This window comes from Coturnix japonica, chromosome 1 (genome assembly GCF_001577835.2).
Source record: "Coturnix japonica isolate 7356 chromosome 1, Coturnix japonica 2.1, whole genome shotgun sequence".
Taxonomy (NCBI): Eukaryota; Metazoa; Chordata; class Aves; order Galliformes; family Phasianidae; genus Coturnix; species Coturnix japonica.
In genome coordinates this window covers 13,907,206-13,932,360 of record NC_029516.1, presented here as the reverse complement: position 1 = coordinate 13,932,360, position 25,155 = coordinate 13,907,206, and the positions used below count along the sequence as shown (strand labels likewise).

The following is a 25,155-nucleotide window of genomic DNA, read 5'->3' as shown; positions in this document are numbered from 1 at the left end:
TCTTGATAAAATAATGACACTTCAAGAAATGCACACCTACACTATTAAACTCCTTAACCAGAAATTGTGAACAGTTGAATTATTCCCTCTCAGATGATTTCTTCAAGTGAAGGAAAATAAAAGAATTATCTGCAGATCTATTTATTTATTTATTCATTTGTTTATTGAACTATTAGTTGCATTCTACATCCATTAGACTACTTCAGTACTCCAGTTTTTATGCCATGGATTTATATCAGTGCCACATATCCTGATACAGAATCTTCCAAATATCTTCGGAAATAAATGACGCCAGAACTCAGCACTGCAAATAGCACCAAGCCAATATTTCTGTTGGAGGTGCATGAAATATAAAAGAAGAATCCAGTGCAGTTAACTACCCATATCAAACCTTTTTGCACTGCTTGATTAAAACCATGGAAAAACAAATTATTTAAGTTAGAAATGTAAGCTCACCTAAAATACATAAAAAGAAGCAAAACTTCTAAACAATTAATGTTCATGTTAAGATGGTCCAGTTAAGAAAAAAAATCTATAACTCAAGGCTGTTGAACAAAAGAACACTAAATCACAAATCAAGCATATGTACGGTAATGTTGTTTTACTGACTGCAGAACAACCTGCAACATTCAGTGTAATTTGCTATGCTCCCTAGCAGGCTCCCTGATGATCTTTCAAAGGTTGTTCTTCCAGGACTGCACATCTCTGGAGCACAAACAGGCAGTCCAGGGAGGTAATCAGCTACTGTATCAACTGATAATTAACCAAGATTTCAAGAGAAAGGAAAATTAATGTAATCTGTTTAACAGTGGCATTGTACAAAACCTTGATAGACAAATTAAGCCAGTCTGAATAGGACTCACTTCAGATCCATTTTGCTAACTCCAAGTCAAATTAAAAATGAATGCTCTTGCTATGATCACTAGTAAGTCATAAGCGTCACCAAATGACAATTTCTTTCTATTGAGACAGATTCAATCAGAATGCAGAATACCATTTTCCTTGGTTTGATACTGAAATAGCTTAAATGATTAGCTCAATCTAGCAGCTTGATTTTCAAATTGTCTGAAGTTACATGAGATGAGTGCTGTCTCATCTTCGAGGAATTGAACGTGTAAGAAGTCAGTGCTTTGTGTGCTTCTAAATTTAAATAAGGTGGAAAACAAGAGGCAAAAAACCATACAGTTAGAGTAAGAAGGAATACATGTAAGTAATATTCTTCACCTTTTTTTTTCTTTTTTTTCCTTTAGATACTCATTTAACAGGTATTCAGAATGAGACGTAAGCAAAAGCAGACAATCTTTCAGTGTCTGGGACAGCAAAGGCTAATGATGGCCTGAATTCCACAGCCTGGTGACATCTGCACTCAAAATCACATCTATACAATTATTATTGGTCAGATTTCTTCCTTTCTTTTAATCATATTTCAGATTCAGATTTTGAAGGAAGTGAGTCAGCACACGGGGTTTAACAAAGATTAATAAAATAAGATCCTTCTTTTTTATTAACTGGGAAATATTGCCTAATTTTTCATTTTCAGAATATTTTCACAAAATATTCTATCTTGCCTGCAAATTGAAAGTATGTCACATTTTTAAGATAAGGCAAATTTAAGTATAAACTAGAGGATGTTAATGTAATTAAATCTTTATGGTGATGCAGCAACTTTTTTTCTAATAATTTTAATCATATTTTTAACTGCTTACGCTATAAGCAATTAATATGTTTTTTTCTGTCTCTCCAGGAATTATCTAATCAAGAAGGATGAATTTTTTCTACTGGGTGATAATTGCAGATCATAAGTATGCGTTAAGAATGCTTATAAATCAACAGATTTCATGATGAAATAAAAAAGAGAAAGGTGTAACCTGAAACTAGTCAGCAAAGAAAGGAATGACAGCACAGGGTAAATTTCCCTATTACTAATGCAAGATCTATTCTGGCCACAGAAAAACTAGAAACAAATAACTTTAGTAATATTAGAGACATCATATAATAAATAATATACTCTTAATTACTCAAATGTAACTGCATATTCATATATTTTAAAAATATAAAATAATAAGAAACTATTAAGGCAGGTCAACTGAGAAAGAGATCAGCGTATTTTTGTATTACATGCAAGTGCTAGAACCATGATTTATAAATAAACTTTCTCTCCAAAGCATGAAGACAGAAACTCAAGCATTTTTTAAAGAAGAGGACTCAACTCAGTCTGACCATAAAGAGGGCATGCTAAGTAAAGTCAGTAAGGGTGAACAATTACATAGTGCCCAATTTTAAATTAGCTACAGAAAATCCACATCTATTTATTCCACCATCCTCCTCTTGATGATATTTAAAACCCTTTTAACTTAAGAAAAAAAACAAAAAAAACCACTAAACCAAAAACACACCAAATACAACCCTCCCCCTCTACCCCCCCCCCCTCATTTCATATGTATACAGTAACATTAGCCCTAAGGAGATTCACAAAACATTCCATCTTGTTCCAGGTATGAACCTCATGTTTGAAATATGTTGGTGTATCAGCACTTATCTCGATTGCAAAACAACAGAACTGTAATAGAGCAACTTTGAAAAATAAATAGAAAACAATAGAAATTATGTCTTACCTTCCATCTCTATCCCAATCATACACCTCTACTTTAATTGTCCTAAAAAATGTGAGAAAATTATTAAACTATTAAAATTCATATTCAAATGTACAAAATATGCATTTAATACTTATATTTAAGTGCAACATGATACCTCAGCTATGCCAAAGCTAGAAGATGAAATTCTCCAGTCATTTCTTATTGTGAAGAAGACAGCAAGTCACTCAGGTTACTCAATATAAATTCATAAATTAATAGTAAAATGCAGTGAAAGCTAACGGAACAACTATATCTGGGGGTTCTGTTGTTGTTGTTCGTGTTTTTAATTGATTTTTTAAACCTTAAAGTGCTATCAACCTTTTAAAGAAGGTTTATGAAATGAGACTCATTGTGACAGCTATTGGTGTATGCTGCTATGTGGGAAAGGGATATCTAATGTGAGGTAGTGACGCCTTCCAGAAATAAATGAATAAACAAAAAATATGCCTATATTTGAGAAGGTCTTCTTTTGAGAAGAGAACTCAAGCAGGTCATTACATAACACAAACTCTTTGATAGCATAGAGCAGGTTAAAAACAGTACATTACCAAATAAAGCAAACTTCTACAATTCTGCTCCATACATTTTGGTTGTTAAAAGAAAGTAACAACACTAGAATAAAAGAAAACTTCAATTCTGTATGGCATTAATCTCTGCTAAACATTCTGCAATAGTGAAAAATGGAAACTGTGTGATTCACCCAAGATTTGGCAAAGGCTCTATATGTGGCTGATGACAAAAGAAATCTGTTGTGCTTTCAACCTGTGAGCTCACTCTTATTCCACAACAGAGGAAGATGCTGCTTGGTTATCTGACCAAAGAGGAAATTGCAGCATCATGAGGGCATGGGTGGGTACAGGAACAGAGTTCACTCAGTTGCATTAGCTGCAGAGAAATTACTCTACCTAAAACTAGAACAGATGTTTAGTGTGGCATATATTCTAACCAATTACATTACTCTCACTTTTCAACACCTTTCACATAACTGAGAGTACCATAATCTGATCTATGAAACTATCACTATCTGAAAGAAACCAAGCTGATCGTAGGAAACTAATCCTCACCTTTGGAAGGAAAAGTTTTCATATTTAAAAAAGCAAACAACAGAAACAAACTTTGGATGCTTTTGCTGAATCATCAGCCAATACTAATTTGAATTTGATACCTAAAGTATATTTCCTGGTGTCAAATATGATTATTATAGGGAGGACTGTAAAGTTCCATTGAGTAATTTGTTTGTAAGGCATTCACAGAGCACATTATGTAGAAAGAATTGAAAACATGATCAAAATGGGAAAGTAGTTGCACAACAATCTGAGGCATGCCATTATATTTTTAAATTCCCTTTCAGAATGCTGGAGTTGTTTTAGTATTGCATTTAATGCATCTCTTTTATAGCATTATTATAAAAGACTTTTAATTTATATGATAAACACTGCAGTGTACAGAGACTAGCAACATGAGCATTACTTTGCTTTGCATTACGCATATAAATCCACATACAAGGTAAAAAATATACCTGACTAGAACACATTTATTATGAAATCAATGCAACTTTTCCCATCTAATTGAAAAAAGAAACACAAATGATAATAACTGTAACAAGTATTTCTCTAGGACAGTATTAGGAATGCAGGAGAACCCTTTTTCCTTAAATTTGAAGCGAGATGATACCGAGTACTGGAAATGCATGACAGACAGAATAAAGTAACTGTGATCCAATATGAAATGCTAAGAATGGAAATTCTCAAAAAGATTGATAAAAAAAAAAAAAAGTCCCATTTCCCTAGCAAAAAATATGAATTAGCTTTTGACCTTTCAGTTTTTAGTAAGTGGTTCATAACAGAACTTTATTACTATGCAAGCATTCTAGTGAATATAAGCACTTCTTACTCTCCTACTTCTTCAGTCTTAACTACTTGGACTTAGTCAAGTGAAGCACAGACCAGTACAAGCAATGGTTTCTGTTTATATCTCGGTATTAGCTAGTAAATCATAACTTGATTTGCTTCCCAAAAGGCTTGCCTTCATGGTAACAGATTACAATAGCTTTACTCCATACATTTCCTTGAATAATTACTGTTGTAGTTTCCATGAAAATAAGTAAGAGACATTACTTTCAGAGCAACCTACATACTATGCACATTTTATCTACTACTCATACTGTTCTTCTAATCCTCATATTTCATATTTTCTTCTTTATTTTAATCTAAATATTATACTATCCTATTCTAGAAGAATACAACTAATGCTATGCCTATACTTCCTTTGAGTACTCCAAAGTATACTCCAAAAATACTCCAGATTTCGGATGATAGGGATAGACAGTTTACTAGACATTTATTTGGCCATATAATTATAACAGCATTATCTTGATTTATATCAAAAATATGAGTAGTGATGACAGAATAACAAGTCATCATCAGTGACTTAAACACTTACTTCACTGATACCGTTAGAAGTTAACAAGTCAATTTTTAAGGACCCTAAAATCATCCACAATTCCTCAGCTTAACCACCTAACTTGCTAGTAAAGCACTGGTAAAAACACAGTTTATGACCATGTTTTTCAGAGATGCACCCTTTAGTATCAGATCACTGAAAACGTATGCTAGGAAAACTTAACCTGTAGCTTACCGGTCATAGTCTCCGTTACACAGGGCTCTGACAGAAATCTTGAATGCCTGCCACACTGGATTTAATGTATTTTTTACGACTTCTGTTTTGTGGCAGATTGTAAAACTGCAATTAAAAAAAAAAAAAAAAAAAAAAAAAAGATATAATTTGCATAATTTGCATTATTTACTTTTTATTTTGAGTAACCAAATAGGGAATAAAAAGATCTATAGTGTCTGCACTGGTGCAATGTCTGTATAAAGTTTAAGCTAAGAAAACAAGCCCAGGAGAAGAGAGGCAAGGGGAACTGATGAGAACAGATCTATTTGTGTGTGACTACAGATGAAGGCGCTATATAATTTTACACCTAAAATTTTTTTACCTTAGAAGAATTACAGTCATTCAGTGAGCTAGTTCAGAGAAGAGCAGGATATGATTCCTGCTTAACAGGTAAGAAACTCAGTCAAAAGAGTCGTGACCTTCTCATGCTTGTTCACTATTTTATGTATTTTTAAAATATATATATATATATTTTTTTTTTTTTTATCCAGGGTTGTCTCAGACAAAACATATAAACCTCCGTGAGATTCTATGATTCCCTTCTCTCGAATGAAATATACATGCAATTTATATGAAAGATAGTATGTTTTACTATATTATGCTTTCTCTAAATGATGCAAAATGAAAATACTTCTTTTGAATCCTCATTTTGGATAGTGAATTGTGCAGAAGAAAATAGGAGGCAAGGTCACTGTTGAAATCAATATTGAAATTCCACACACAGATGCAACTCAAGTTGCCCTTTGAAAGAATGTTTCTCAAGTTCTGAAGATGTATATGCTTATCTGAGCTATTACTGAGAAGGTATTTAACCTTTGTTTTATTTCTGTGTTGCATAAATTAAAATTCAATACATGTAAAAGAAATACACCTTAATCTGACAAATATTAGGAAAAGAAAACTATTGTACTATCTGCAAAGCAATAAGCTGCTACTGCTTAGAAGCAGAAATATTTAGCAGGTATCTACCTGCCATCTTCATTGCTTCGATGAAATACCAGGAAAGGGTCAGATTTCCCAAAGAAGTCCTTCTTGTCTAGTTTGTTCGCACAAAACTGCATTAAAACTGAATCCTGAAATTGATAATACAGAAAAAATTAAAAACAGCATGCAGTTTGCTTAAGGAAAATTAAGAATATAATTGACTATAACCATACCAACTGAAAACAAAATGAATGTGATGTGTCTGGCTTCTAGATGCTTTCTACTTATCATATTCTTGCAAATGTCCTTACAGTGCAGCTTGAACTGCTAAAACAAAGAATTCATCCACAGAAGCGTGCAAATGAAGTTCTATGCTAAATACCTCACAATGTTTCAAATACTTTCTGACAGCCAGCACTGCATTTTCTACGAAGTAGATGCACAGCTAAGGAACACATTAATTCTAAAAGCTGCAATGACACACAACTAAGTCTTGTTCCTTCAGTGACTGAAACCTGTAACTTTCTGCTCCTGCTGTCCATAAAGCAAATAGCTTAGCAAGTTGCTACTAAGATGCTAGAAGTTTCCAGAAAATAAGATTAGAAGGAACTAAATAAAACCATTCTCATGCTGTTGCGGCCAGGCAAATTGATAGATCACACAATGCCATGTCTTCAGGTAGAGTCAAGAGTGCCAGAAGGATTACAATGCAAAGATAAACCTGCAAACTAATTAGCTGACTGAGGCAGGGCCTACTGGATGACTATATTCCATTATCAGGCCTACATGTGTAGAAAAAGCAAGATGAAGACTAGAGAAAACATGGTCCACCATTGTATGGGGCAGGGCAGCAGGTAGCAAAGGAAATGGAAAATTTGTTTCCTCAGACCCTTCTGTCTTGGTCTTTACTGCTAAGGCTTGACTCTGAGAATCTTGGGCACTTGAGACCAGTGGGAAAGTCTAGAACAAGGATGACTCCCCTGGGGAGAAGAGGACCAAGTGAGGGAACATTTAAACAGACTGGACACACACAAGTCCTGAAATTTGTAAGTGCTGGTGGAGTTGGCAGCGTGGCTGTGAGGCCACATCTTTATAAAGCTCCGAACTGCTGATCTTCAAGGAATTGGGATTAACATATGAAGTTCAGCTGAGGATGAGTATGTAGAGCAGTCAGTAATGGGGTGAGTAACAACTACCACCTTTGTTAATGAAACAGAGCAGACCCTCAGCAAGTTTGCAAACAACACAAAGCTAGATATAGTGTCTTTTCCATCAGTTGCTTGTGACACTATTCAGAGGGACCTGCAGGAGCTGAAAAAACAGGACAACATGAACGCCATGAAGTTCAACTATGGGAAATGGAATTTGAGGACACAAATACAAGTAGCAGGACAAACATCTTGAGAGTAGTTTTGCAGAAAAGAACTGGGTGGGCTTAATGGACATGGATCATGAGCCATCAATGCATACACAACTAAGAAGGCCAACAGCCTCTTGTGCTGCACTAAGTAGAGTGTTGAAAGGAAGCAAGCTTAGGAAAATGACTCAGTACTAGTGATGGCATACCTGGAGCATGGTGTTCAGTTCTGAACTTCCCAGTACAGGAATGATAAGGACAGATAGCATTAATCCCAGAAAAAGGTATACTAAGATGACTGATTGAGGGATTGGACTGCCTCTCATATTAGGAGTAGCTAAGAGAAATGAGATTCTCTTTGTCTGGAGAGAAGGTGGTTCAGTGGCTGAGTAACCTGCTCTGAGAAAAACAGGAGGGCTGGACTAGACAATCTCCCAAGGCTCCTTTCAACCTCAGCAATTCAATGATTCTAAAAATCTTTGCCATTTTAAACATAAGCTATCAAAAAAAAAAAAAAAAAGAAAGAAAAAAAGAAAATCTCAGATCACTTAAGAATTAATCTAAATAATGAATAACCTTAGACATGAATATATCCCAAAGGAAGGATGTGACAGTTCATGAGGGAGAGCAAGAGATTGTGTCTGAGGTGGCATGATGGAGAATGGAGAAGAGACTACAAGAGGAGGAGAGACTGATTCCCAAAATCACTGTAAGTGATTTCACACAGAAGTCATAATATATGCAAGCTTTGAATGAGGTGAACATGACACGTCCATTTTGTCTCTGATGGTTTTGATCAGGTACTACCAAAACTTTGAGCCAAAGTAAAACAAAAGACAGGCATTTTCCATGATTGTACATCACTTGTGCTAGTAACACAAGAATCTCCTGTTAGTATATAAAAGAGCTATCGCTTACTAGCATGTTTTGTATCATCAGGTTTGACAACACTTAGTGTTTACTGATTTATTCTATGGCAATGGAAGGAGCGTTGTGAACGCAGGCTGAAAGACAAAGTCACTGCGTAGAGCAATTACAAAGTTAGTACCCACTCCCAAGTAGGTCAGACATTCATGTACAGAAAAAAAATGCCAGAGCAAGAAGCCAATCTCTTGAATTTAATTAGATTTTTCTTCCATTTAAATCTGACAGATAAGAAAGAAAAACATTAGGATACTCCTTAGCGAAGGACAAAAACAATACACAAAGACTAACTAAAAGTGACAGACTTAGGAATAATTTAGTCTAACAAATTCCATCTCAAGGACATAATTTTTTCTGGTTCTACTTGCTATCAAATCTGAAAGAAAATTAAGTGTCCACTGCTTCTCTCAGAATCTCAGCAAAAAAAAAAAAAAAAAGGCACACTTTTAATAAATCTATTGTTCCAACACTCATTATTAGCAGAGAAAAGGTATTTTGTACAAGAGCACTCCCACAGATGCTGTTAATGGCAGTTACATGAAACTGAGCTGGAGCACCCTATTAACATAGCTGTGCAGGACTGGTAGGTTGTCTGACAAATAAGATTTTAGTTTGTGTGCTGCACAAATACACCAAATCTGCAGAGAAATGATACAAACTTAACTAAGCTAGAAATAAGGCAGAAAATTAAGGATTGCTTTCTTATAAGAAGATATTTCTTTGAATGAACTTAAGAAAATAAGACCTAAACAGACTAGCTACTGGATATATTTGTAATAAGAGAGAAATATAATTATTACAATAGAAATAGAATAATTAACAGCTTATTGCCCAGTATGAAAGTTAGAAGTTACACAAAATGTGAAGCATTAACTTCAACAGCTGTTAAAACTGAGCCTCAGAATCATATCTCTTCAAGCCTTAAGGTATTTCTGTAGGTTTACATATCTAATCTAATACTGCCCAGATCCCCTGGATCTCACCAAATACCTGATATTATTTCTTTCCTCATTTAAGATTTCATATCTTGTCAACATAAACTGTTCTATGATACATACTACAGCCCCATTCAATATACACCATGCTTTGACTAACTCCCTCACCTTCAGATTCCATCCCTTCTTTATCACCCTATATACAATCCTTCCTTATTCTTCCTTCCAGTCTCTGTTTCTGCATGATTTCTGCTTGCTGCTGGCTCATTCAGTGATGGGAAGCAAAATAGCTGGCCTGGCTCCAGGTACTTCCTGACCAATACGACTTCTCCTCTGTCCAATCTACTCCATGATCCCCTAAGAGGAGGAAAAGTGGTGATATAGTTTGGGAGGGTCATGATCACACCAGGTCTCTCCCCTTAACCAGATAAATTCCCCACTGTCTATTCCACGCTGTGAAATTGTTTTGCTTTCTACTAAATAAATAGGCATTTGCCATTAGTATTTGCATTTCCCCAGGCAGCCTCCACTTTAAAGGAATCTGTCTGAACCCTTTTTTTTAATGGAAATTCTTTTAAATATCTACGTAGCCTTTTTCAATAAACATTAACATCACATTTCTTTAAATAATATGACTCACTATTAGCATGTTTTTTTTTAAAGACTAGATTAAGACTCAAGAATAAAAACTTTATGTTTCAAATTGTCTTTTGCTTCTTTACTACATAAAGCGTAACTGATTGAGAAAAAAAATAACCTAACTTCTTATAGAAGTCATAAAATGGAAATTTATGCATCTTAGTTACAACAATCTGGTGCAGTGCAAATCAACTATTTTCATTTAATTTTTCATAAAGCAATGAACACACACTTACTCGACAACAGCCCAGTTCCTCTGCTGTTACGATGACAGTTCCACACTTTTTCCCAGGGATGCCTCTACAAGAAAACGAAACCACATCACCTTAATAGTGTGAATGGCACATTTAAGAAACTTACAGCTGACGCAGATAAACACATTTTCAAGTGACAAAACTGATGTCATGCCATGAAATTTCACTCCTCAGCGAGAAGGACTCACCTGTCTGACTAAAAAAGTTGGTTAATTTAAGCGAATGGTATATTCCTTCTGATTTGCTTTAAACAGAATAGTTTTGGTTTTAATGGAAGTAACATAGAAAGTTTAAGTGGGATGAAATGACAATACCAGAAATTGTTTTCATTAATATTTCATTTAGAGATGATGACTGCAAAACTTATAAATTCACAAAAATGATCCTGTCACAGATTTGCCTTAAAGAAAACGCCTATAATAAATTTAAAGCTAGACATGAGCCTCATTTTTACAACCATACTAAAACTGGAATGTTTATGAAGACATATAACAATTTCCCCATAATATTAGATGGTTATGCAATAAATCGTAATTCACACAAGCAGCAATTAAGCACATGCTGTTGCAACATCAGAAAGTACAAAACAAATCCTCAGCATAAAGAGCAATACAGGAACAGAAAAGTCACATAATCTGATAGTATTTGTTTTGCAGGAAAAAGAAGTACATATATTTAAGTACAGCTTTGCTGCCACATCCTAGCATCTAATAATGTGTCCGTTAGCACATGCCCTGGTAATTACCACTGGATTTTTTTTTCCCCAAATTGAATGTTGCTGCTTATGCTGACTTTATTTCTAGTTGTTACTTCTATCTTTCTTCCTTAGCCCTTTTGAGATCTTTCACAGTGCTCTAAAGCCTTAAATAGTGCAGCAGAACTGGTACAGCACTGCTTTGCAGAAACAAGTACAATGATGAAAAGAGAACAACATCATTTTAACTTCTAGGCAACACTATGCTGTATCTGCAAGTGGCAGAAATGGGAGATGGGAGAGAGCAAGGGACAGACCTGGAAGAGAAACAGACACAGGAAGAGGAGGGGGGAGGAGGGAAAAGAGGGAGGACAGGGAGGAAATAAAAAGAGAGAAATGGTGGGAGAAAAGTTCTCACAAGCAGATCAAAGTTTAGAAATTATGAATACAGGAACAAAGATTGACGCAAACACTGTGTAAAGATCTTGAAAGCTCACTGAAAGTCCTTTGTAGAATGTGATGCTTACGTCTATAAGGAATACATCAGGGAATGCTGCTCTTATGCCACTGCAGCCATTGACCGGTAATCACAGAAATGTGTGACTCCTCACCCTCAGTGCAACAAAGTAAGTCTGATTTCACAGACAATATAGTAGATAGGGAAGCTATGCAAGTTCTTGATAATAAATTTTAACTGACACTTTAAGTACATACAAATCATCACAGAATCTTAGACTGGTTTGGGTTGGAAGGGACCCTTGAGATCATGAAGTTCCAACTCCCTGCTATAGGCAGGGACACCTCCTTCCAGACCAGGTAGCTCAAAGCCCCATCCAGCCTGGCCTTGAGTGCCTCCAGGGTGGGAATATCTGCAACCTCACTGGGCAACCTGTTCCAGTATCTTCTCACTCTCACTATAAAAAAAAAAAGTCTTTCTAATATTTAGTCTAAATCCATTCTCTTCTATTTTAAACCCTGAGAGACTTCCATGTAACGTGGCTTGATTTATAAAGTACAATACAATACAATCTAACACCAAGCATGAAAATTTTCTTAAAAAAAAAAAAAAAAAAAAAAAGGAAAAAGAAACTACCCACTGCAAATGTTACACAGTATGATTTATAGTTCAATCCACTTCTTGTAATGATTTGGTTTTAAATCTGCCACCCTCCAATGGCTCAGTGCCTGAAAACTAAGGGATATTAACTTGTAGTCTCAGACTTTCTAAAGATAAAAAAACTTGTGTTGGTTACTTTGGAAGGGTACCTCCAAAACATTTGAAATTTGGTAGTAAGAGAAGCAGCAGAAATGACTTAAGTTATAAGAGTGATGCTGAAATTACATGGAAAAATGTTTCAAGGAACAAATGACCATGACCCATGTTCTGATGGGTAAGAAGAAACAGAAATCTCAGAAGTATAACTAAAAATCCAGAAGGTCCCAGTACCACAATTCTGTAGGCTATGTTACTCAAATAGAAAGAACCATTATCAGAAGTAGCATTACCTGAAGCAGAACTCTTGCTACACAGACACCTGGGTTCAGGATGGACTTGAAGCAGTGTAAGGGATTAATTTGACAGGTAGTCCACACAGTGACAGTGCTTATGAACAAAAGCAATATGCAAGTCCTTTGGTGTGAAAAGACCAACAGATTTATTCCAGTCTGAAAAAGTTGTTGTGTCACATCCTAGATCATAAGAAATAAAATTCTGACCACTTCCTGAAGAGCTGGAGGACTAAAGCAAACTGCTGATAAGCAACTTTTTCTAACAAACTGATAACTGTACAATGATATAGGAGAATTTTGTGCCATTCTGTACCAAAAATACTCAACAATGCCTGTACATCTATCAACTGGGTACAGCCTTGAAAAGCTACTGTCTCCCTGGAAGAAGTGATTCCATGACCGAGACACTGTATTAGCAGCACCAAAATAAGCTTGAAAAGACACTCTGATTTAAAAAGAACTGAAGGGGAGGATCTAGCTAGAGTCGGTGGAAAAGTCAGAGAAAGATGACAATTAATTTTGGAATCTGAACATCTGAGAATAAACAGAGCCTTAAATTTGGCCAGCTGAAACTACAGTGAGGCAGAAGATTAATTTTTTTAGTGATCTGAAACCGTCCTCTTCCTGAATTCACAGAACCTAAACCCTGTGGCCGTAACTGCTACAGATAAGAGTATAGGACAGATATATAGGAAGTACCTATCCCAGGGCTCAAGTACATTTTTTCTATCAATTATGTTGACAGCAAGATGACAAGAGAAAGAACTTCCCCAAACAGGCCAGCTGGATCCAGTACAGCTTCATTAACAAGCAGCGGCACTCAGATGTGAATAACTAGTGTACAGTGCTCATTAAGCTTTGCAGCGGATCTGCCTCATCGTTAAAGGGAATCCTGACAGGAGTGCACTTTGTAGGTCCTGGAAGGAACATTTCTCAGAATTATAAATATAGTTAGTACAAATCTTCTCTCTGGGAAGATAGAATGTCCAAATATCAATTTGTGAAAAATTTCGAGGAAAGCGATGGTCACTTGAGGGAAAAATAAAGCTGCACCAATTCTGAAGTAGATATACTTGCATCTCATTCTTTCATATTCATACAAATGGGGCACACAAGGTCAGTCTGAGTAATTCTTACACAGAGCTTGAATTGAGAAAGCATTTAATGAATTGAGAAACCCAAAAGTTAAAGGGAGTAAAAATTACTGTGAAGATGGCAAATTACCCATTTCACCTGCCTTGTGAGACTAGATTTATTTCCCAGGAGAAACGAGCCAGAGGAAATGTTCACATTTGTTCTTGTCCAGTTTGTAAAACAAAGTGCAGCAATAAAGAACTGTTTGTGAACTGAAAGGCTCATAGACAGTCACAGGCACAACAGGGTAGGACACTAGTATACTGGAAACAAGAGCGCTCTGCTACTGACAGGCATTAATGGGCTTCGAGAAACAGAAATGGAGGTTGAGGAGATATCCTCATTCTTGCCAATAGCAAATACTATTAAATTCACTTCATGGCATAATTCACTGGAGCTCATAAAACCAACAGAATTGCAAGTCATGCCTGTGATGAAGCCAAAGAAGAAACGTGTGTATGTTTATCTTCATTTTTGCTCTCACCGTGAAGGACAGTACCAAGATATGCATTTCAACCTGCCGGACAGATCACTGTAATAAGTGACCCTCTCAGCTGGAGATCTATACTTTCATCTTGATGAGGTGGAGAGCAGAGGTATTTTACCCTGAAAAGGCAACAAAGGGAACTTTTCCTTGTGATGAGCAGTCTGACTTAGCCTTCATGGGAGCCATGGGCTCTCAAATCCCGTAAGGTTTTTGTAGATGTTCAAAGTGCAATCTTCAAATCCTTCTAACTTTCATTTTGGAAAAATGTCAGAGTTTACTTGAATGTCAGTAAGAGGATGGAATTCAACCTTCTCAAGCTGCTTAACTACAGAAAGTGGTACTTCTGTAGGGCAGCTGACTGGAACTCTAACAGCACTGCGCATTCTCTTCTTTGTAGAGAACAGAAGAGGAAGAATTTTAATGAGCTTCAGCAATTCTGTAAGAGAAAAAGCTCTTTGATCTCAAGTGAAAGATTGTAAAGAATGTTCAAAATATGTAAATGTGGACTTGACTTTGTAAAGAGAACTATAAATTCAAAGCAGAAGATATCCTTAGGAAGGAAAGACATGCAATATTGTCAAAAGAATCACAGAATCATTTAGATTAGAAAAGACCTGTAAGATCATTAGGTTCAAGAGCACTGAGACATTAACCACACCTGTATAAGCAAACAACCATAAAAAGAAACGAAATGAACAAAATAAGACAACAAATGTCTCCAGACATCATTGTAACCAGACTCCAGAAAGTCTAGAGCCAGAAATCAATTAGCCACAGCTGTCTATGGCACTGTCAAAAACTCCAACAAAATAAAACACCAACACTGAGAAGAGACGTAAAAAAGTCAATATTAACAAATACATATGCACACCATTTATACAAAAGGGAGACCTAAACAACACTTGTTTAGCCAAGAAAGAATGTAACACAACCATGAAATAATGATAAGACAGAGAAAGATATCAGTGAAGATTCTTTCTGATAGCCAATTTCAAACTTTAAATTTTATCTGCTGCTCACTTCAGTCTTGACAAACCACTGAACAAATTCTTTTCAGCCTAAATGTTTAAAATAAAATTCAGGAGCTTACTCAGAAAAATGTTACAGTGTACTGAAGAATTTACCACATTTAAGACAGAATGAATTAGAAAGTCCTTCAAGAAATCAGAAAGATTTCCCTTAGCAAATATGGGTGTCTTCAAAGTCAGCCGCTGCCTCTGACCAAGTCACCGCAGGCTCCCTCCCTCCCAAGTGACATCTAGTGCAAACAGTTAATGGCATTCAGAATGCAGCATGTGATGTAATTCACAAATTCATACCATAAGTTAAACTAAATTACCACAGCTGTTAGCGTAAGTCTGAGAATATTTGTTCTAGTACTAGGAAACAAATTAAGGCAAACCCCTTGTCTCAAACACAGGGTAGTGTTCGAGTGAATAGACAAGCAGACTGCACAACCACCCAGTTACCCCACCTTTGGGAAGGGTTTGAGAGTAGTCTGATCTCAACTTCACATACTCATCCTCAAGGCTACATCTTGGACAGGTGCTTAAAAGTTTCATATCCAGGATGGTTGAATCACAAGCCCTTGTTGTCAAATAACCAAAAAGGCTGCTATGGTAAACCACCTCATGTAAGTTGCTTTTTCTGGGTAGTTTTTCAAGTTACTTAGGGAAACAGTCAAGTGAACATATATTGTGTTGCTGTGTGTGCAAGTCTGTTTTTAAGTTTAAACAATACGTTTGTAGGAGTTACCCAGAATTTTAATGCAGACACTGACACCTTCCACACCTTGAAGAGGTGATTTGAGGAGCTGAAGATTCTCATTACCCTTTAAGTACTTTTCAGGGTGCACAATCCTATTTCTACAAATAAATGAAATAATCACAAATGTGTAGTGACACTAGTGGAACTGTTTAGGTATAGGTAAATTAAGCCCTGATTTAAAAATAAACTGTGTATAAATACTGCCATTGTCCTTGGGTGGAATGGCATGTGGTACAGGAGTAGGAGTTTAAGAGGGACTAGTCATAAAAATCAAGTCTTTCAATATAGCTGTTGACTGATTGAGCTATGCATATTTGGAACCCCTTGAAATTCAACAGAAACACATTTGTGAACTCAATTTCCAAGCACTGAAGAGAATGTGAATTATATTGCTAAAGGATGTTACAGCACTAATGATAACAGTGCTTGTGGATTTTAGCAAGAGAACTAACAGCTTACAATAAATCAATTTGAATCAGCTGCAGTTGGCTGTAAATTAGGGAAACTAAACCAAAGGCTTACTTTGAAAAAAATACTATGTGAAAATGTTTTGCAAACACTTTTCAAGGTTTTCATTGTCACTCAATTTCTAAGTGCCAACAATACAGGGAGAGCTGCTGAACAGCTGATATCTGCCTTTGTTAAAAAAAAACAACAAATGATTGGAAGTAAGACCTTTACAGAAAAAAATGAGTCAAGGCTCATGGGCTGGAAAGGCATATCAGGAGTGCCTACCTACAATGCATTGCTAGCCAACCTCTCACGTGTTATTTCATCCAGAAGTGCTTCCAGAGACAGACAGAAATTAACATTTGGCACAACAAAATTATTTTTTTGTACATGATACGAAACCTCAAGTTTATTTCCAAGCTTACATCTGTGTTGGAATTGTAAAAACTTGACAGTTTAATTGGATTCAAGTACTGAGAAGGTTTGGGGCATGGCATACTTCAGTATTTCAAAGTTATTTAAAGAAAATCATGGCTATCATATGCAATTCTCCTTGAAGCTGGTCACTGTTTTCATGAAGCTGAAAAATTCAGGACAAGCTCCATACAATGTCAACAGGATCCTTCGATACATTTTACAGAAATGTTCGTTTTCCTTAGTATTTTATTAATGACATTAAGCTCTTCACATTAGCAGAATCTAAGGGAAAAGGCTACAATTGATGTGAACTGTACTTCATGATGATTCTGATTCTTGGTATCTGAATACAAAGTCAGAATTAAGTTGCCATTTGTGGTGCTTTTAGCAAAGTTTGATCCAGACCAATAGTTTTCCATAATTGACAGATGTCAGACACAATATCTTCAATGTACAAATGTGATCTCTTCCCTAAGGAATCGCACAGAAACAACTCAACCCACACAGTTTGTCATTATTTATATGTACGGTTTCCTAAACCTGGAAACTTCACTTACATTTGCAAGGAAACCTGCATTGAGGAAATTATTCATACTGAATCCAGTAAAATGAGATAAGAGCACTGCAGCACAAAAAACAAATTTGTGATCATTCACAGCAGTGCAACTACTGTTTAAAAAACAAAAACAAAACAAAAAACAGAACAAAATGAACAAATATACTAAATTCAAAAAATATTAATCATGTAAAGTGTCCAGTTATACCATAAAATATTTGCTTCTAGTTTGTCACATACCTGAATTTGCAATTTACATTAGGAAAAAACCCTGTTCTTTTCAATTACTACAGCGTATTTTTTTAGGAATAAATAGTGCAGTTATTCCTCAAATCTTTTGCACCTTAAGTATCTCTATATCCCTATGAATAGTGGTTTGTAAACATAAAATCCTCTCAGCTGCAGAAAAATCCATAGATCGCATAATGTTTTTGACAAATATTATTGGGTAAATAGCAAATATTTGTCTTGTTGTTTGGAAACTGTATTACTGCAATTAATAAAAATGGAAATAGGAAAGTCCTGCTTTGAAACACAGGGTCTTCTTCCCTGATGCTTGAACAAAAGGCAATACAGATTTATGATGTGTTAATCTGCAGGCTAGGTGATCTTTTGGTTGGGTTATGAGGACATTCTGATATGGTATCTTAGTGCTTTGGTAGTTTTATAATGTTTTTTATTGCTCTGATAACACTGTTCCATGCTATCAAAAGGATTCTGATGAGATTCATTAAGCACAAATGATTCTGTAAATGCTGAGTGATGGCCAACATTAAATCCATGCTTAAATCAATGCAATAAGGTGCTATGCTTGTATTATAGGAGTTGTTAAAATTCTATGATTCTATGAAAAGGTAAGTTTTATTACCTGGATTATAAATGGGCACACCTAAAGAAGGGTTCTTTGCAGATTTATGCAACATGGCAGTTTCATATCCATGGACAGGACAGGTGCTTAGTAAAAGTCCTACAAAGGACTCAATACTCAGTGGATTTCAGAAACAGAAATTCTTCGCAGTTATTATTTCATCTGGCACTGAACTATAGTTATAGCTATTTATATAAAATAAAGATGATTATGAAAAGGTATGGGTATCTGGTAGACATTTATAAATATATTGGTAACATCCCTCAGAAAACAAAGGAAAGAAAACATCATTTAAGAAAGGAGACAGAAGCAGAACGTAAAATTAAAGGAACATCAGGGTTACCAGACATTTCACATTTTTAAAGAAAGGTGATGTACAGAATTACAGAATCACAGAATTGTTAGATTTGGAAGAAACTTCTGGAGGCCATCTAATCCAGCTCCCCTGCAATGAATGTGAACAATCACAGATAGGTCAGGTTGCCTGGCGCCTTATCCAGCCTTACCTTGAAAGTCTCTGGGGATGGGGCATCTACCACAGCTCTGGGCAACCTGATCCAGTGCCTCAGCACCCTCACCATACATTTTTTTCCTTATATCTAACATAAATCTACCCTCTTTGAGCTTGAGCTTTGTATCATAAAGAATTATAACTTCAACTATTTAAAGATTATGACATAAAGTATAAGGATATCCAGAGAATAAGTGTTGATAGTAAAACACTGGAAATGTTTCCTTAAGAAGCAGAAATCAATTATTTAATCTTATCAATGTTATGAACTAAATAAAAACTTCTTCTACGTCAACCATCATTCCTAAGCATAGACTGACAAGAATAAACTATTTACAACACCAAAAAAGAAAACATTTTTAAGATCATTATACTCAAACTATCTCCCATGCACAACATAACCTATTTGACAAAAAATTCTGCATTAGTCAGTGAGAACTCACAGTTAAAAAAACAACCCTGTCACCTCATGAAGCAACATGTTCAAACAACACTGAAGAATGACACTTACGTAATTGGTTTTTCCAGTCTGCTCCCCTGTGATCCAACTATTTCTCCAAGTGTACAGAACATTTGTCCCAAAAAATCCTGAAAAGCATTAACAAGAGAACTCAGAAACTGTGTTTTCGACTGAGAGAAACAAAAGTCTTCCCATTTATTTAGGCTTTTCTTTAGAGTAAAATACATTCTACTGAATATTGTGTCTAATTAGTAATTGTGTAATAATATTGTTCTTATGTTGCCTTTTTCATCAACAAAAATGAAACTGAGATGGAAAAAAAAACCTAAACTCTCCTCTTCAAAGAAGGTTTTAAGAATCTTAAGAATCTTCAAAGACATTATAAAGCCTTCTGCACTAAACTGGAGCATTTCAATAGATTGCTCTTCTATGAAGGACTGTACAATGATTCCACCAATTTCTTGAAAGTTAATTATGTTGGCAGCAGTTCAAGCCTGCGCAGGATCTTTGTGAGAATCCTGGATTGACAATCCACAATTGCTTTAATGACAGACATTATTTTTTAGTTTTTACAATTTCACTCTATCAAGTAATTTTCATATCCTGTCTCCTTGTTACATAAGTAGCACCTTAATACAAATGGATTTTCAAAGCGTTGGATGGATACTGAAAAAACATTGTGTTGCTGTCCAACTCCTGAGAAGGTAAACACATGTGCTTAAATGTGCCCTTTATAGTAATATATCCCATTAAAGTTATGAGCATTATTCTTGTTATCAACAACAGGACAAGCTCTGTAATTCTCTCTAAGCATCTGGTATTAATTACACTCAAAAGTAAATAAATTAAGAAAGCTAAAGCATTTCAGCAGAAGAAATTGTAATAACCAGGAAATGAACTTACATGTTTTGATAGATTAGGACTCTTGGAGTCAACATCGTAGCTTTAAAAACAAAAAAGAAAGTTATATCCAACTTGCCAGATGACAGATCTGAGGACAATGTAGAAAAAATGAAAATCAAACAATTCCTTCACCTATTTCAGCGTGAAATTTACACAAAAAGATCCATGAATGGAAGTCTCACCAGTAAGAAAGGCAAATCCGATTACATTACCGATTACAAGACTACTGTTCATTAGCGATCTAAAATAAAATCGTTTTCAGAGTACAGGTTAGTAAGAGAAATTATTTCAGTACTCCTGTTTGAACAATGTAAGCTAGAAGAAAAATCAGAACAAAATTTCAAAACTAATCTTTTTAACAGAAATCAAACTGCACTGTGAACTACTTTCTTAGTCAAATGAATTGAAAAACTACCTAACTAAATAAAAATAACTGACAATAAATCAAATTACTTTTAGCAAGCGTTTGACTTGCTCTTTTCAGCTTTTACCATAATCTTCTTCCTCCAGCTAGAAAATGTCATTGTCTTCTTTTCATTATCATGTCAGATTTAAAAAAATAAATAAATTACACTGCAAATTCAAGAAAATTTTAAAAATATTTAATACAGTAAGTGCTCTTGGAAATACCAATCTTTATACTAACAGTCTTTCCTCAACGTCAGATAATACTCATTAGTAGCTGTACCATTTGACTCAGTAACAGAATTGAAAGAGTATTCTCAGTCCCCACTGCACATTTCAACTCCCCCCACTGTAGTACACCAGCCATTTGGGCTGCCAGAACTGCTTATCGGGATGCACCGTGGACCAGATCAGAAATCAGGAGGACTGTGGTGCAGTGCAACCAGTTTTACAAACATATTTTTAAACAAGAAGAAATGCAATAAAAAGAATGACTACAGGAATCACTAACAGATGGTTTTCGAAAAATAATAATAACTGCACACTGTCTGGTGAAACTGAAGAGAAACAAACAACCAAACAAAAAAAAACATCTGTGAGCCTGACCTCAGGGTAGCTATGCTACTGGAACAAAAAAAAAAATACTTCACTGGCAAAATCAGTAACAAAACATCAAAAAGCAATGGAAAGAAGGCTGAGACATTGGTCCTATATGATGTATGCAGGGGCTTATACTCATTTATCAGTACCCTCCTAAGAACAAGAATCAGAGATACGCCTGCCTTTTCTTTTTTTTGCTCCCAGAACCCAAAATCTATCAGGAAAATAACATTTTGGCCAACTCTAATATACAATTTTATTGAGGAATTTTAAAAAGAAGCTTTCTAAAGATGCTTCTGTCTTGATCTATACTGAAGTTCTAATCCATCAACAGTTATGAGTCACATTTTTAACTACATTAATTCATTTCCAGTCTGTTATAGGACTTTGAAGTGTAATCACAGGCTGGCTATACAGTAAGACAAGCATTAAAAAACATTATTTGGCTTTGAGTTCAGACTTGTGCCTGTCAACAGTAGAAAGCAGGCAGGTCTTTCTTGTAAGTGCAGAATATGATGTTTACAGCTTTTTGTAAGAAACAAACAGAAGTCCACTTCTCTGAGTACAAGAAGAATCAAATAGGAGATTAACTTTCCCCTGTCAGCTCCAAGTACTTTTTCAGACTACACTTATCTAGGAGTTCTTCATAGATTTCTCTTTCTTTGTTTCGACTGAGCCAAACATTCTTTTCCTTAGTTCATTTCTTTTGCTCTTCTATTGCACTTTCTCCTCCCATAACACATATGCAGCCTACAAAGAACAACAGATAGCCAAATCAGGATTCCTACACAGCCCCAGCTGTCTCTTCATTTCTGAAATGCTTCATCTGAGTTTGGAGGGGAAACCTCTATTTCACAGTGACTAACTCATACTGAAAGAAAATATAAACAGCAGGAAAGTTATACTCAGCAGATTTAATTATACTGCATCCCAATTCTTAAAAGCAATTTAAAAAAAAGGGGGAGGGGGGAACCCAACATGAGATTTTCTCAGTGAAGATGAAAACAACCACACCTGGCCACCTAGAAGCATCCTGCAAACTATCTTGGCATTCACTTAACTCCTTCAACAGTTGAAGAAATGCTAAATTGTGTTTATTCATTCATTCAGTGTCAAGGGGAACTATTTCTTTTCAAGTTAACTTTGTGCTTTATAAAACTCAGTATGTTTACAGATATTGTAATATTAGAGTCGAAGACTGTTGACTTACAAATCAAACCGCAGATTCTCTCTTTCTTCAAAAAAGTAGTCCATTATAAATTTTCTTACAAAGTCTGGATTTAAAGTATTATCAATTACTTCTGTTCTTCCAAACTGTAAAAGAAAAGTCTCAGTTTAAGGCAAGTAATTTAAGGTGCTGTAATTAAACAGACTTCCAAAACCTGCACTATGATATGGAAAATCCTATAAATTATTTTCATAACCAAATGTCAACAAGAAAATGATTGCATTCACACAAATGGACCAGTTATCCATGGATGAAGACAGACTGGCAGAATAACTCATAGATCAACATGAAGGGTGCTGCATGCCCTGTGTCATATGGTAAAAACTTGATAAACATCAGCTCCTAAGAGTCAACCAGAATCCACAAAAAATGGAGTAAGGAATTCAGTAGCACAAAAACCCACTTTTCCCTCAGAAAAGACAACAGTGAATAAAAGCTTACGCAGACTGCTTATTTTAGGTAGATCTAAATATTAGAGAACATTAGAGTTCCTCTGTTAGAAGCATAGTAGTTTTGCACTATCCTACTCCAATTTCACCTTTCTTTAGTTCTCCTTTTACAACTAATCTCTAAGCTTTCTGGAAAATGCTTTTTTTTTTCCCCGTGGTGTTTGCACCAAGTTTGTGACGAGCTGAAAATATTTTAGATAAAGAAAATAACTTCTGATTGACTTCAGTTCATAAGCACCACAGATATAAATAACTGATCATTAAATTACAGTTCTGTGTTGTAGCTGTTCTTCCAAGACTTCGCATTTTTGAAACAGAAAGCAAAACAAAAAAGAGTGAGATAATGACATGAGCATTTCATTTTGTCACAGAATCACAGAATCACAGAATGACCCGGGTTGGAAGGGACCTCAAGGATCATGTAGTTCCAACCCCCCTGCCTAGCAGGGCCACTAAACATACACATTTACTAGATCAGGTTGCCCAGGGCCCCGTCCAATCTGGTCTTGAACACCTCCAAGGACGGGGCATCCACAACCTCACTGGGCAGCCTGTTCCAGGACCTAACCACCCTTCTAGTAAAGAACTTTCCCCTAACATCCAACCTAAATCTTCCCTCCTTGTCCTACACATTAAATATATCAAGACCTTCTAATAGAGCCGACTGAAAAGGTCATGACACTTTCCTGAAAGACCATCATTACTGACTTCTAAAACTACAATTTGTGACTCCAATCTTCCAGCTAGTCAATGACTGCCAATTGCTTAATTGACAGGACTGAATTAAACTCAGAAGCAGAGACAAGGAAGGAATAAAGTCAATTATTTTCTTCTAACTAACTGAAGGTTTTGAGAATTTGTTTTGAAGCTTCCGTATCACAGGTGTGAATGTAGTCACCACACAGAGCCCAGGTTCCTAACTGGAGCCCTGAATATTTAAATTAACATCTACATAGTATGAAAGAACAAGAGCATACTCTGCTGTCACTTCCTCTCAAAACTCAGGATTTTCCTTTCATTACTTGATTCTCATTAAAACAGAATAGTAGAGAAATCCAGACACATTATTTCTGTGATTTAAATAGATTCAATTACTTTCAGGAATTATTTTTCCTCCTATAATGCCCCCCAACAATCTTCCAACACCACTCATCCAGGCTGGCCATCTGGAGAAGTGAGTCTGTATCCAAGAGCATGACTGCCTTGTGAAAAGCAATCACCCACCTCTGGTACAATGAAATATGCAACAGAAGCTGACACATCTTCAAGACATAGCATTATGAAGTCTCAGAAACAGGAACAACCCTCAGAAGTGGCACGGTGGTGATTTGCATCTTTCAATAGCACGTTCATATTCTCTCATTTAAGTTCACTTTGTTATGCTATGAGATGTTCAGTCGTGACAGTATTATTCAGAAAGATTAATATTCCAGCACTTCCGATGAAAGACAAAGATGTAAAACTATCTTTACTACAAGCAATATCCTCTCAAAATTAACAGATGAAGGAAGTATAACACACAGTGTCAAATAGCATTCCCTTCTGCCAGCACTTTACCTCAGTTCTTAAAAGACAGATAAAATGATTTCCTGATCTCACTGGAAACTTGAGAGCCCCTGCAAAAAGGCTTCTAAGTCCTACAGCACCATTTCGAAAGCAGCATTAAGAGCAAACACTGCATTTCTTCAACTCTTCTAAGCCAAAGCAATTGTTATGAAAGGGGTAAGGCCCTGTTTGGAAGTGTGTCAATAAAATTCCAGAGTGGTGAAGATACCAGATATTCAACTGGAACACCCAGAATCTCTTAAAAATGGATTGGCATTTCTGCTCAGGATCCTGGAAACAGATCAGAACAAGAACAAAATACTTTATACAGTTTGCTTCATAGGGAAAAAGTCAGTCTCTTGAGAATACTCAAGGTATTCTTTGAAATGCTAAGTATCAATGAATGAGAAATGAAAGTAGTACCAGAAAGTTGGCATTTCTGTGGGAACAAGTAGGGCTAAAGTCCACTTTGATTCAATTTGTACGTATGTAAGATGAAGTTTCTCATCAGTTTTCAGGTGAAAAAATCTCAATATTTATACAGAAAACCACTCTCTGTCAACTGCATGCTTTAGAGCATTCAACAGTACTGGATGCCAGGAAAAACTGGAAGCCAGGATGGCTGGCTAAATGAAATATGCAGCAGTATCTGAAGGTGTGCACTGAGAATGAGAAGCCACTCTAACACGAGCTTCAAAGCAGGAATGAGAAATGAAAACACTGGGGCATGAGGACCATCACTTTTTCCATTCTGAGCAGGAGTAGATCTCACCTGAGGTGTGTTTTTTCCACTTCAGGTTTCCTACTTTCTTGCATTTGCACTCTCA

General features: G+C 35.8%; 1 protein-coding gene across 3 annotated transcripts in view; it reads right to left on the bottom strand.

The window, feature by feature from the left end:
• CPNE8 (copine 8) overlaps positions 1-25,155 on the bottom strand; it is an 82,802-nt gene that overhangs the window by 31,948 nt on the left and 25,699 nt on the right. Inside the window, exons 4-10 of one of the 3 annotated variants that reach the window (XM_015851701.2) lie at positions 22,317-22,420; positions 20,102-20,141; positions 19,250-19,326; positions 10,328-10,391; positions 6,282-6,385; positions 5,274-5,378; positions 2,616-2,657 (exon numbers count right to left, since the gene is read on the bottom strand). In XM_015851701.2, the coding sequence (XP_015707187.1) occupies positions 2,616-2,657; positions 5,274-5,378; positions 6,282-6,385; positions 10,328-10,391; positions 19,250-19,326; positions 20,102-20,141; positions 22,317-22,420 (536 nt within the window). Of the gene's footprint in view, positions 1-2,615; positions 2,658-5,273; positions 5,379-6,281; positions 6,386-9,620; positions 9,810-10,327; positions 10,392-19,249; positions 19,327-20,101; positions 20,142-22,316; positions 22,421-25,155 lie in introns of those variants that run through there. The other 2 variants (XM_015851722.2, XM_015851712.2) reach the window with 2 other exon arrangements.